This window comes from Pseudopipra pipra, chromosome 15 (genome assembly GCF_036250125.1).
Source record: "Pseudopipra pipra isolate bDixPip1 chromosome 15, bDixPip1.hap1, whole genome shotgun sequence".
In the NCBI taxonomy this organism is placed as follows: Eukaryota; Metazoa; Chordata; class Aves; order Passeriformes; family Pipridae; genus Pseudopipra; species Pseudopipra pipra.
In genome coordinates this window covers 13919749-13933140 of record NC_087563.1, presented here as the reverse complement: position 1 = coordinate 13933140, position 13392 = coordinate 13919749, and the positions used below count along the sequence as shown (strand labels likewise).

The 13392-nt window shown below is 57.0% G+C and overlaps 2 protein-coding genes across 6 annotated transcripts; both read right to left on the bottom strand.

Annotated features, from left to right (window-relative positions):
- Window positions 1-235: 235 nt before the first annotated feature.
- Window positions 236-4531, bottom strand: CD74 (CD74 molecule). 4 transcript variants are annotated; one of them, XM_064672040.1, is made up of 9 exons: window positions 4397-4531; window positions 2996-3171; window positions 2789-2880; window positions 2647-2700; window positions 2379-2474; window positions 2057-2147; window positions 1488-1676; window positions 1058-1150; window positions 236-912 (listed from the first exon to the last, which is right to left on the bottom strand). In XM_064672040.1, the coding sequence occupies exons 1-9, from the start codon at window positions 4465-4467 to the stop codon at window positions 905-907; spliced, it is 870 nt and encodes a 289-aa protein (XP_064528110.1). In that variant the 5' UTR covers window positions 4468-4531; the 3' UTR covers window positions 236-904. The 4 variants fall into 4 exon arrangements, with proteins under 4 accessions (XP_064528110.1, XP_064528112.1, XP_064528111.1 ...); XM_064672041.1 differs by having other exon boundaries at window positions 774-909; XM_064672042.1 differs by lacking the exon at window positions 1488-1676.
- A 3915-nt stretch (window positions 4532-8446) lies between these two features.
- On the bottom strand, window positions 8447-11352 carry RPS14 (ribosomal protein S14). Of its 2 annotated transcripts, none has more exons than XM_064672044.1 (5): window positions 11244-11352; window positions 9960-10110; window positions 9492-9653; window positions 9237-9313; window positions 8447-8556 (listed from the first exon to the last, which is right to left on the bottom strand). In XM_064672044.1, the coding sequence occupies exons 2-5, from the start codon at window positions 10106-10108 to the stop codon at window positions 8489-8491; spliced, it is 456 nt and encodes a 151-aa protein (XP_064528114.1). In that variant the 5' UTR covers window positions 10109-10110; window positions 11244-11352; the 3' UTR covers window positions 8447-8488. The 2 variants fall into 2 exon arrangements, with proteins under 2 accessions (XP_064528114.1, XP_064528115.1); XM_064672045.1 differs by lacking the exon at window positions 11244-11352 and adding an exon at window positions 10512-10630.
- Window positions 11353-13392: the final 2040 nt, after the last annotated feature.

The window sequence follows — 13392 nt, the reverse complement described above, 5'->3', positions numbered from 1 at the left end:
CCCTTGTGCTCCATGGGTGAGGGCAGAGCTCTCTGGCTCCAGGAGGGAGATGGCTCCTGGCACAGGGTGCTGCTCCTCTCCTCTCCCCCCCACACTGTGACTCACTGAAAGGAGACTTCAGCCTCCCGGGCCATGATGGGGACCAGGGGGGCCCCAGGGTGCATGGGAAATCAAACAAGGGAGGGGCCAGCAATGGGGAAAGAAACACATACAGTCCTGGGTGAGGACACAGGTGTCCAAGTGTTTGCAGAGATTTTTCCTTGTCCCTTTTTTTATTAAGATGCATTTATTTTTAACCTACGACAGATGCAAACTGCAAGCACAGCCCTGCTAGAGTTGCTTACAGGGCTTTCTTATTCAAAAGTTTATTTGAAATAATTAGCTTTTGAGCTCATTTATAAAGGAACAATCAGATATATTCAGGAAGATTAGAAGCCCCTCTGCCCACGGTTACCCACTGCTGCGGCTGTAGGCGAAGATCTCTGTCTACAAATCTGAGCACCCCACAATAAAAACCCTCTACTCCAGTAATCTAACAGGGCTCCAGCCTACGGGGATCAGTTAAGAAGCTGGTGGATATTGTTTTGCTGCTTTTAATGTTCGTTTAGTGCAAGGAAGCATTAATTCTTCAGCAGGGGTGAGCTCTGCCACTGCCTGGGTGCTGTGGGATGTCGATGAGCCAAAGGGAACAGGATTTATGGATCTGACATGGTTGAAATAATTTTCCAGCCTGCTTTACCCACCCTCTGAGGGGACACTTTGTCTCTAGCACTCAGAGTCATGGCAGCTCAGCCCCAGCTGCTGTTCTACAGCGGGGGAAAGGTCAGCAATGTAAGCGCAGAAAAGAAACGGGGGAAAAAAACCAGACAGGAGCTGGGATGCTGGAGGCAACTGCTGGCATCTTCTACTCTGCTGTGGGGGAAAAAAGAGGAGGTAGTCAACAGGACAGCTCAAGGACCAACCAAAACCCCTGTCTCCATCACAACCTCCCTGGCAGTGCTTTGGTGCTCCCCCAGGAGCTCCCCTTCCCGGTCCTGGACTGCACTTGGACACTCACGTTTTTCCACGTTCAGCTTCAGCGTGTCCACCCCGGAGAAGATCATCTCGTCCGGATCCGGGGCGGCAGCGGCACTGGTGGGAGCAGCAGCCCCTGCAAAGGGAGGGCAGGATATGGGTGCTGGACCCCAGGGCTGCCCCATCATGCCCCATCCCACAGAGGGCAGTGGGGGAGAGGCTGCACCCACTGCTGAGCTGTGGGCTGGGGGCAAGAGGGGCTCATGGAAAACCCTGTCTGCATACCTTGGCTCCACCTGCAGAGACCTGGGGTGGCTGTGGTTTTAAGGGTCCCCTCTAGTCTTAATCTGCTGGCACCAGAGGGGTGCTCCCTACAGCGTGGATGCCTCTCCTCTCCTAGCTCTCCTCCTCCCTAATCCCAAGCAGTCCTTGCATACTGCTCGTTCCTCTCCTTCCCCTCCCTGGCAACCTACCGGAGCAGTCCAGCTTTCCCCGAGTAGCAGTGCCCTCAATCTTGGTGCCATTTTTGTAGCAGCACCAGCAGAAGCCAGTGGAGAAATGGCACTGCTTGGGCAGGTAGTCACCGTTCTCATCGCACTGTGGGTGGAACCGGCCTGGATGGACACCCCCAAAATTGGCCTCGGCCTGGCACTTAGTTTGCACTAGGGCAACAGAAACAGAGGGGAGACCCCATCAGCCTCTCAGGCCCTTCTCCCCCTCAGCAGCCTCAGCAGGAGATTCTACCCACAAGCAGTTTAATTTAAAGGTGAACAAGCCCCAGCCCCGTGACCTTTCTCAAGCTCTTGGGCTAGCCAGGGGTGGAGGATTTGGGGTGGTGGTCCAGCTGTTCAGCCTTTTGCTCACCCCAAATGCCCTGCATGCAGCAGACAGAGATGCTCTGTGATGTCCTATAGGCCACCAAGCAGAGGCTCCCCACGGAATGAACAGGACCATGACCGGAGGGAGGGCTTGGCTCCCTGTGGGATGCCCCATGCCAACACCTCCCTGACCCTCCCCAGCTCAGCAGCCCCATCCCCAATACCTTTAGTTGCTGGGATTGCCTTGTTCTCCTCCGACTTGGGGTTCTTGGCCATCTCAAACAGCAGCCAGTTGTACATCCAGGATTCCATGGACTGCAACGAGGGGGACCAGCACATTAATGGGCATGGGGGGAGTTGTGGGAGCTGTGCCATGAGCTCCAGCTTGGCCAGGGAAGGTGGTGAGCACCATCCCCTTCCCTGGGGTGGGAGTGGCCCAAGCCTGGCTCAAGCAGGCCTTTGTTTTTCCAGGTGGGGACATTCCAGTCCCTCCCCCAAGCAAGGGACTCCTGGATGGGGAAGAGTAGGATGGCAGCAAGCACTGACCTTCAGGTCTGCGTGAGCCATGGTGTTTCTCAGTCTCTTCACATTGTCCAGAAAGTTGTCCTTCAGCTCTGGGAACATCTTCCCGGGGTCTGCTTGCTGCAAAGAAATGACCACAGTGAGACAGGGCAAAGAAAAATCAGGTGGGAGTGTGCTGATATCATCCAGACAGATGCCGCAGGAGGCCAGGAGCTCCCACCAGCACCCCAAGAGACCCCAAACCAGTGCAGGGGGGCAGCTGTGGGGCAGGTGGGGGTGCAGGAGACCTTACCAGCAGCAGGTGCTTCACTAGGTCCTCAGTTTTGTTGCTAGCAGGGGCCGTGGCCTGAGAGAAAAAGCAAAGGAGCAGTGTGAGCACGGCAGTGAGCCCTGAGGGCAGCAAGCAGTGCCAAGCAGTGGTGAAGCTCTCTTACCGGAAGGTCTGCAAGGGGGCCAGCAGGCAGGACCCTCATGACCAGCGGGGTGTTCACCATGGCCATCTTCATCTTGTTCACCGGCTTGGCACCTGCTCGGGAAAGAGCACCGTGAGAGGCACCAACAGGGCTGGGTGGGCCAGAGGGAATCTGTCCCCTCTCCCTGGACCCCCCCACCACCACACTGGTGCCCATGGGGCTACTGACTGGCAGGCAGCTTCCTCTGCAGAGCCTCCAGCTGCAGGGTCTGGGAGGTCTTGGTCAGCTTGCTGATCTGCCCACTCTGCTGGTACACGAAGTAGATGGTGACAGCCTGGCCAGCTATCAGCAGGGCCACCAGGATGGAGAGCACGGAGAGGCCGGCTCTGCGCCCCAACACCGACCTGCGGGCACGGACAGGGAGCTCAGGAGATGATCCTCTGACATCACCCTGTCCCCGCCCCAAACACGCCCTTCCCGGGGGGGTTTGCAGCCAGACAAATGCAAATTCCCCCATTGCAGGGTGCAGAAGTGAAAACTCAGTGTGAAGGTCACACCAGGAACTGAAACTCACTGTGGGGGCGGGAGGGGGGGGCACGGGACGGGTACCGAGGGGTACATGGGCACATTTAGGTGCGGACAGGGGACTGCCAGGGGACTTTGGGGCACGATATCACTCTAGGCATCGCCTTTTGTGGGATTTTGAAGCCACCTGAATCTCCGCTGATTCCTGAGACAGAGGACACGGCCCATGGGATGCCGGACAGCAGTTAATTCTTAAAATTTTGTGCCAGATGCTGCCCCGCCGGGTGAATGTGGCACTATAGGGGTGCAGCGGTGCTCCAGAGGCCACCCCCTGGCTCCGCTGCCCGACGGGGAGCGGGCACTGCCCGGCCGAGGGACATGTCCCGAACGGGACAGCGCTGCGGGGGTGTCTGCCCGGAGACTGGTGATGTCACAGCTCCCGGGATTCTGATTGGCTAGAAGCTTTGGCGGAGGCTGCCCCCGCGGGGCTTGGGACATGGGGACTAGTTGGGACACGCGGTGGCAATGGGATGGCGGCCCCGCAGAGCCAGTTGGGTCCAGGGCCCGCGCCTGCCCCATAGCCACGTCATCACCCTGCCTGTCCCACAGCCTGTCCCATAGCCGTGTTGCCTCCCCCCTAGGTTCAAGCCATGGCTCTCTGCCCCACAGCCACGCTGAGCCTGTCCACCCCATCGCCATGACTCGTCCTCAACTGCCCCAGAGATACAGTGACCCCCTTCAGCCCCATAGCCACCCAATGCCCTCCCAATCCCATAGCCACCCAAGTCCCGCTCCATCCCATAGCCACTCCATGTCCCCCCTGTCCCACAGCCACACTGTGCCCCACCCATTCCATATCCTCCCCGTGTCCCTTCCTGCCTCACAGCCATGTTCTGGCCCCTTCCACAGCCCCCTTGGCTCCACAGTGCCCCGTAGCCACCCTGTACCCCCCACCTTCTGCCCCGTAGTCACTCTGTACCCCCTTGGCCCAACTGTGTCCCCTTCCATCCCACACCCACACAATGCCCCCCCTGTCCCACGTCCCCACTTGTGCCCACTTTGCCCTCTCCGTGCCCCCCACCCCTTGCCCCCCAGCAGTGGCACCTCTGGGTGTTCCCAACGCTGAGCACGGCGCTGCCGCGGTCAGAGATGAGGTCCCGCTGCTCCTCTGCCATGGCTCCGGTGGGCTCCCCGATGGAAATGAGCACCCCCAGCTCTGTCCCTGGAAATACCCTCCGGTCCCCACCCTGCCCTGACACCCGGGGGGGGAGCAAAAAAAAAATCCTATTGGCTGCTGGCACTTGCATCACTTGTTGCCAGGCAGAGCTCTGCTCCACAGGTCTCCAGTACAGAGTTTATGCTGGGCTCGGTGGTGAGCACCGCGGCTACTCAGTGGGGGCATCGCTGCCCTCCCCACGCCACGGGCATGTCACAGTGCCCAGCCTGGTGACACCAGTGACATGGGTCTGGGGGCTCTGGTACCCCTGGGGGGGCAAGAGGTGGTATATGGGGGGGGGTAGCAGAAGCTGAGAAACGGGATGTGCTGTTGGGATGGGGGAGGTGAGAGACGATGTGTGAAGAAGGAAGTGGGGTCCAGAGGTGGGTTACCAGGCGTGGGACACCATGGGGAGAGACCCCACACCCAAGACTAAGAGCAGAACCCCCGTGTGGGGGCACACTGTCAAGGTACACCCCTCCTCACTGATCTTTGCTGCTGGGGAAAAAACTGCACTTCAGCTCAAACCCCGGGCTGAGGGTCACTTCAGACCCCCCGGGCTGGGGGTGCTTGGCCAGCACTTCTCAGGGTGAGGGGGAACAATTCAAGGACTAAGTGCTTTCCAGCCCTCCTTGCTTTGCCTGCAGCAGCTTCCAGAGGCTGAACCCCCAAAGCTAAGAGAGGAGGAGCAGCCCCTCAAGGTGAGTGACCCCAAAGCACCAGTGGGAGAGAAGCATCGGGGATTCCCAGCCCTCCCAACAGCCCTGGAAGTGCTACATGGGCAGAAGCAGCATAATGCTGGGTTTGGTGATTTTATTCAAGGTCCCAGGGCAGTGCCAGGGGTAACACACCCCCAGTGCCCACACTGAGCCAGGGTCACACTGTGCCCAGCACAGAGCTGGCTCCAGCATCAGGATCCAGCTCCACCGTGCCCAAGGCTCAGCCAAAAGTGAAACTGTGCGTGAGGCACTAAAAGCCAGACACCACCGGTTACCCGGCAAACCTTCTGGGGCTGGTTCAGCCACTCCTCCTGAGTTAGTCCTGAGCCACCTGGCTGGAGGGACACAGAGCCAGCCCTGGCTGTGCCTGGAGAGCAGGGAAAGAGATCGTCATGGAGCATTTCCAGGCAGCGGGGCAGGGTTTCCTGGCAGTTGCTCTTCCTGGAGGAGGCATGGTGGAACAATGCTCTGGCTTCCCACGTGGGACATTGCAGCCCCACTGTAGAAGGGCTTAGGTGCCCGGAGCCTGGTGTCCCACCCACAGGCTCCTGTGACCCAGCTGGGAAAGCCCTGGGCACCCAGGGGTGCATGGAACACCAGCCCAGGAGTGTCCATCAGCCTCACCCCAGGCTACCAGTGATAAAGCTGTACTTAGAAACCATCAGAGGTGTTTGAAAAGAAAATGAAAAGGGAGAGAAAACGGAGAGAAAAGGGAAAAAAGAGGAACGAAAAGGAGGCTAAAAAGGAGGAAAGAAAAGAAGGCTAAAAAAAAAGGAAATAGAACATAAAAGCTTTCCATAAACTTTTTGTCTCTCTCCTTGTGGGCACTGGGGGTTCTGGGAGACACACAGGTTTTTCCTCAAGGCTCCAGACCTCACCCAGCTCCTCGTTTGGGCCACAACTCTTGCCTTGAGGCCATGCTCCAGGCACATTCCGTGACCAGCCTCAGCCCAAAGGGGAACCAGAGAGAGTTTGAACAGGAACTTTGCAAGTGAAACCCCAGCGACTCCATGGAGCTGGGTCTGGCTCTGCAAACCACAGACGTGGCGATAACCTGGGGGTGGGGGAGGGCCTTGTTCCCCCTGGCAGGCTGAACCCCCCAAGCCCCAGCCCAGACGGGCACAACCAGCACAAAGCCAGCCCTCACTACACACACAGACACTCCCCATCAACTCTTCAGTACTTCACACCCCCCACACACTTTCTGCCTGTGGCTGTGGCATCCGGTGTTTCCAGTTTGTAAATTGATTTTTCCAGGGAAGATGCAGACCCTTTCAGAGAGCAGCTCCCATCCTGTCTGACCCTCCTCATTCCCCCGTTGCGCAAGCCTGGCACTGGCTCCTCACCACCCTGTTACCCCAAGGCTTTGTGTTTGCTGTTGCCCATCAAAAACTCAACAAGCACCATTACAGGAAGCTGAGGAACCAGTTGTCTTTTTTTGGGGGAAAAAAGCCATCTGGAGAGAGGAGTGGTCTCAGGCTTGGGCTCAGACCTGCTGAGGACCAGGCCGGCAGAGCAATTATTTGAGGCAGGCAGTTGGAATAACCCAGGTGCATTCACAGGAAGCCATTCATCACCAGCTGGGCCTCGTCTCACAGCTCTCAGCCCCCAGACCCTGCACAGAATAAGGTCTGGGGAACAGATCCACATTTTCCACTGCCCCTAAGGCTACACCCCCAGCAGCTCAGGTTTGGCCCTGGGCAAACTGGAGGGGAAGGGCTGAGCCACAGGGCTTGCCAGTGGCCACAGACTGTGTGTGGGAGGGGAGCACAGCTCCTGAGCAGCCCCATGTCCTCGGCAGGATGAGCATCTCTGCTGGGGAGACAGGGTGGGCAGGCACACACATCTCACCCCCATGCAGCCCGGGAGCCATCACCCAGCTACAGGGGGCTTGCAGGTGATGCAGTTCCTCGCTGATCACCCGAGACAACCACCTGGGTCAGGGCAGGGACTGCCAGAGCCATGAGAGCCATCCATGCCACTCTGACAGGAGGGTCTTTTCCTCCAGAAAGGTGATGTGCCAGGCAGCCACTCTGTGCTGGATCTCCGGTTTCTCTTCCTCATTCAGCATTTCCCCCCCTGGGGATTACACACCAACGCAGGAAGCCATTTCAAAGACGTCAGATCTGCCAAGAAATCAAAGGTATTTTTGCCATTAATTGAGCAGCAAGCCCAGTGAGCAGCCTGCCCACGACACATCATGTCCAGGGCACCAAATGGCATAGGGCAGGTTGCTCAGCCATCCCTGTGCACACAGCAGGGCTCCAGTTTCCAAGGATTAAGGGTTAATAGAGCAAATCCACCTTCATGTGGAGCAGACACCTTCCCACTTCTGAACTGCCCTTAAAACCAGCAGGGCTGAAATGGCCTGGACCTGGGCGGCCCTGCTGGGCCTGGGTGGGCAGCAGAGGGGAGAGGAACTCAAACAGCACCCAGAGATGAGCTGTTTGTGCTGCCACAAAGGTCCTGTGTTGGATTTGCTATTGCTGAAGTTTTTCCACAAAAGTGCCCTGGGAAGCAGCCACACCAATATCCCCTGGGATGGAGCAACACACAGCAACAGTTTTCACTGTGTTCAAGAGTTTATTAAAAAACCACTGACTGGAGCTCTTGGTCACACACACACAGTCCCATTCCCTGCACTCCTGACCTGTCCCCTCCTCTGTTCAGCTCCATGTTGGCTGAGCTGCTGCTGGTTTTGTGTTTTCAGCAAGTTCTCAACACAGAGTTCAAAGAAAACTTTAAGTACAAGAAAACAGCTATTTGAGTGGCAAACTGCACTTTTAGGACAGTAGGGGAAGTTTATTCTAAAATTTTCCATGGCCACATAAAAAACAACAAATAAAGCACTATGGCTGTGCCAAAGGAAATGCTGGCTTAGGAACATCTGCACAGGCAGGGGACTTTTTTTCCACAGAAAGGGGAAGTGATGAATTAAGCAGCATTTTGCAGAAAACACAGCAGTAGTTTCTCACTCCCAGCCCAGCCTTTTTTCCCCGTGGCAAGGACACTTCCAAGAGATCATGACTCAGTTTGAAAGCACAAGTATCCAAGCAGCTTCTGCTTTGAAGCCCAAGACCCACCATGGCTTTGGATCAGCTAGCCTAGTTCACCTCCAACATCCCCCCAACCCAGAGGCCCAGCTCCAGAGCCCAAGCCATCCATGGATGGCATTACATGGAAGTCCAGCACACCCCAATAAGAAAACACAGCTGAGCAGAGGTTTAAGAGAGCTTTAATAAACAGAAGGTGCAGCGCTGTTTACAGACGACGTCCACGGCGACCACCCTTCCTGCGAGTACTGTCGGAGGGGATGGGGGTGACATCCTCTGCAGGGGGAAGAAAACCCAAAACACACTGTTACCTTCCAGAGGTACCCCCAGAAACCAGTGGGGCACAGCCACCAACCCCAGCCTCATGGCTGCACCTTGGCAGTGCAGGGGCCACACACGGGCAGAAGGTATGCTCCGTAGAGTGGAACTTGGGAACTTCCCACAAGCTGGGCACCCAGAGCTTTTAATGTATAGGAAGCAAAAATTCCCATCTCCCATCCCACTTAAACCAAGCAGCCACAGGGTTTCCAAAGAAACAGGATGCTTGATGAATTTTCAGCACAGCCACTGCAGCTTCTTGTGACTCCCCCACAAAGTTCAGGACTCTCCTCCAGCAGCTGGAGAACTCCACTATAACTGAGTCACTGTCTCAAGCTGAGACCACCAAGGTATTTTTAGGTGACTGAACCGCTATGGGACAAGCGCTGTGACATCCAAGGAACAGTGGTACCCTGCTGTGAGTTGAGGTTTGCCCTGTACACAGAAACCTGGGTTCTGAGTTCTGCTCTCACCACCTCCTGAGGAATCATCACTTTAGGGATTTGCTTAAATTAAATCCTTCCTTTGGTGCCACCTGAGCGGCCACGAAGAACATCCCAAAGTTAAACCATCACACCAAGCAGCACACATGCCTACAAAGCTCCTTTCACTAATTAATCCCGCTCTCCCTCACTCACCAATGCGGCCAATCTTCATCCCAGAGCGGGCCAGAGCTCTCAGGGCTGACTGAGCACCAGGTCCAGGAGTCTTGGTCCTGGAGGAGAGTCAGAACCAACAACCCCTTAAATGACTCAGAAGCTGAACAGAGTTTACAAACAACTAGCAATATTAAAAATCCCACCTTCCCCATTCCAAACCATCCTCCTCCTGTCCCAGACCCAAACCCTTCACCATCAGCCACCACAGTGACCACCAGTGTCCCTGTGACGTACCTGTTCCCCCCAGTTGCACGTAGTTTGATGTGCAGGGCGGTGATGCCCAGCTCTTTGCACCTCTGGGCAACATCCTGGGCTGCCAGCATGGCTGCATAGGGAGAGGACTCATCTCTGTCTGCCTTCACCTTCATCCCACCGGTCACACGGCAGATGGTTTCCCTACAGAAGGAAAAGACAACACTCAGGAGAAAGCCATTCCTTGTTCCTCCCCCCAAAACAGCTTCTGGGTAGGGAGAGAACCTGTTATTGTCAACGTTACCAGATCAATAAACTGCCACCTAGTACCCTGAGTACAACATTGATCAGAGGAGCTCACCAAGCCACCTGGTTTGTGTACATGCACCATCCCATCGGGCTCAGCAGAAGCTCCAGGACTTTGGTGGAACCTCTTGCCAAGCCTAGTTTCTGTTTTCGCACCTGAAGGAGCCATGTACCACAGCGAGGTGATGGGTGTTCAATACTCACTTGCCAGAGAGATCAGTCACGTGGACAAAAGTGTCATTGAAGGAAGCAAAGATGTGGCAGACACCGAACACATTCTCTCCTTCAGCCACCTGCGGTCCCAAGCTGATGACCTGCTCCTCCTTCTTCTCCTTGCCCTTACGAGGTGCCATTTCTGAACAACAACCAAAGTGAAGCATGAGTGATGCTAGGTTTCTCAGCATTGCTAAAGGATTTTATGAAATTCCTACTGTTCCAACCAAGCAAGAAAAATGAGTTACCGTTGGCAAAACAGAAGCGGCAATTTGGGGGTACAAGCAGATTTCTTACAAACCCCGGGATTCCCAGCTTTGCTGCATGCTGGCACACAGGTCACCACCCACAGCTGCTTAGTGGGGTCTCTCCTGCTGCGCTTGTCCCCAGGCCCCACCACAGCTGCACACGAGGGGGGCCCTTTCCTTGGTAACCAGCAGTGCCAAGCACTTCCCCTTGCTTGTGTGACTTTATGGAAAGAAAATACCAAGCCAAACAACTATTAAAGACCTCATTTGGTCACTAAGGTCCAACTCTGCACACCTTTTAAGTACTAGCTTGGGTTCTTCCATGTTACTGCTCTCCTAACCACATCCTTGGGACTAGCCCAGGTAAATCTTCTGCCTCTGAAGACGAAACTCAGCGACGGGAGACAGCAGACCCGGCGCTCGGCTGTTTGTTTTGGGGGCCATGGATCCCGTGCCTCTGTCCCGAGCACAGGAAGACGGTTCCCTATTGCCCTCTCCTGCCAAATACTTGCTACAGCCGGCGCCCTGCACAAGTGAGATGTTCAACCGCTTCGCCCAGGAAACCAACTCCAAGAGAACCCGCGTTCACCCTCGCTGGTCCCCTCTCCGCAGACAACATTAATTTACACCAGTGCCTGCGCGGCCGCCCCGACAGCGCCACATCCCCTTCCCGACACATCCACAGGCCCCACGGACAGCGCCGTCCCCAGCCCAGTGAGGCCGACACAGCAGACGCTGTACCGCCAGGATCGACCCCCGGGCGACGACCCCGCCGCTCTCCCGCGCTCGGGGGCACAGCCCCGGCCGCTCAGGGCCGTGCCGCCCTGCACCTCCCGCCGGCGGCTCCGCTCCGCCCGCCCTGGGCTCGCCTGCGGCCCGTGGTCCCGCTCGGCCGGGCGCGCCCGCCCCGCGCCGGGAGCGCTGTCCCACGCAACCCCGGGCCCGTGAGGGCGGGCGCAGAGCCCGGGGCCCGCGGCGAGGCGCGGGCAGGCGGATGGCGGCGGATGCGAGACAGCCCCGCACTCACCTGCCCGTCTGCTCCGGCGGCCGCCACGGAAAGGAAGCGGCGGGGTCAGGGGGCGGGGGGCACCGCCTCACCCGGAAGGGATGGAGGGACGCGACGTGTCCCCGACGGCAAGCACAAGGCTGTGCCCTGATCCCGATCCCGGTCCTCATCCCGATCCCGATCTCGATCCCGGTCCCGATCCCGCCACGCCGGACGCCGCCGCCACACCGTGACCGGCACTCCCGAGGACAAGCAGGGCCGACCTCCCCAAGATGGCGGCCGCCTCGACCTTCCGAAGATGGCGCCGTCACCGCCCTCCTCTGCCTCCCCTACTGACCTCCCCAAGATGGCGGCTGCCCCACCACCTCTCCTCTTCGGCTCGACCTTCCCAACATGGCGCTGCCACCTCCTGTCCCTCTGCCCCTCACCAAGATGGAGGCGGGCGCGGTTGGGTGGTTGGGTTCCTGGCAGACCTGCCCCGGGAAAGCTTTGGAAACGAACCAGTGTAAAAAACAACCGGATGAAGATGGCCATAATTCCAGCACGCGGGGCCTTTCCCCCTGGCTACACAGCCACAGCTGGCACTCAGCCATGTTGGGGCACAGGCCTTTCCTCCTTGCTCTGCTGTGGGGACTGAGCACAGCGAGGTGTCATGGGGGTCTCCAGGCAGCTGTTTGTCCCTGCCCCAAGCTCAGGCAGGAGCCCTGGCTAAAAGGAGGTGCTTGGGAATGTGTGTGGTGGTTCAGTATGTGTAAGTCTGGAGTATTTTTCATCGAGGAGATAATGGGAGAGGTTTCAGTCCGGTGATTCTCCATGGGAAGCTCCAGCAGCTGATGGGAGCAGCGCAGGCTGTGCAGCTCTGAGCGATGGCACAGGGACCAGAGCTGTGATCAGGGAGGTTTGTTCCAGCTCTACAGCAAAATTTGTAAATTTTCACATAAAGGTGATCCTGCAAGCAAATATTTTCTGGTTCCAAATAATTTAGAAAGCGCTCAGGAGAGTAAGGACGGGGAACATCAGAGACCTTTGGAAGAGAGGCAGATTGCAAACCTCTGGCGCTGCCACCAGGGAGAGGAGGTTTGGTCCATAAGGCTCTCTGCACTCCCATGTGCCAGGTTTCTTCCCTGGGAAAACCCTCTGTGCTCAGGGATGCCTGTCTTGACCTAGTGGGCCACCCTCACTCACTCCTGTCTTTGTTACCCGTTTGCCACTGCATCAGGGATCTTCCAGTTTAAATACTGAAGGAGAGGTTTTTAAAATACACATTGGCAGCACTGCTGTAATTCCAGCCGGGGGCTCCAGTGACAGCAGCCGTGGCCTGATTTGGAGGAAAGGGGAAGGAAGGAGTCAGCAGCAGGGGGTATTGCAGAGGTCAGCCTGCATCAGGCCATGTGTGGCTGCGGGTGACCCCTCTGAGGAGGAGCCTGGGGACAGTCAGGGGTGCATGGCAGCCAGGCAGGGTGGGTTTATCCCCATGGAGCCACGTGTGCAGGGCTGGCTGTGATGATCCTTGGCGAGGTTTGTACCAGCCTGTGGATGTTGCCCTGGAACAGATGCAAATCAGAGGCAAGGAAACAGACAGACCTCCATTTATGGGGTAACAGGCTGGAATAACCGGATGAGCTGTTAAAAACTTACCCATCGGTTCGAAATTCCACAGAGCCCTCAGCCCCAAAGCTGCTGGGAAACAGGCTGCTCCTGGTCCCTCTGGGCAGGATGGGGCTTTCCTCACTCCCCAGGACACATTCTTCCCTTTCACTTTGCCTTGCACTAGTCCTGGTGTATCCTCAAGAGAACTGCCTACCCTGCAAAATGTTCCTGGGGCTTGAATGCCAGCTCCAGCCAGGCTGTCCTACTGCCGAGGACAGCACTGAGAGTCTTCCCAGGCTGAGATGAGCAAAAAGGGAGGCACTGGTCAGAGGCTGCAAGGATTGCATCCTCCAGCCTGCCAGGAAGGGAAGGATGCTCAGGCCAGGGTGGGGTCAGTGCCAGAGGTGGGGTCAGTGCCAGAGATTATGTCTATTTGCTTTGAGAAATCCCCCAGATTTAGTTCCTTAATGGGTAATTAACATTCCAACTGCTCCTCGGTAATAGCCTCTCCAGCCCATGGGAAACCCACAGACAGGGTTACGCTGCAGGCAGATTTCATAACTCAGCCAGTGACTAAACC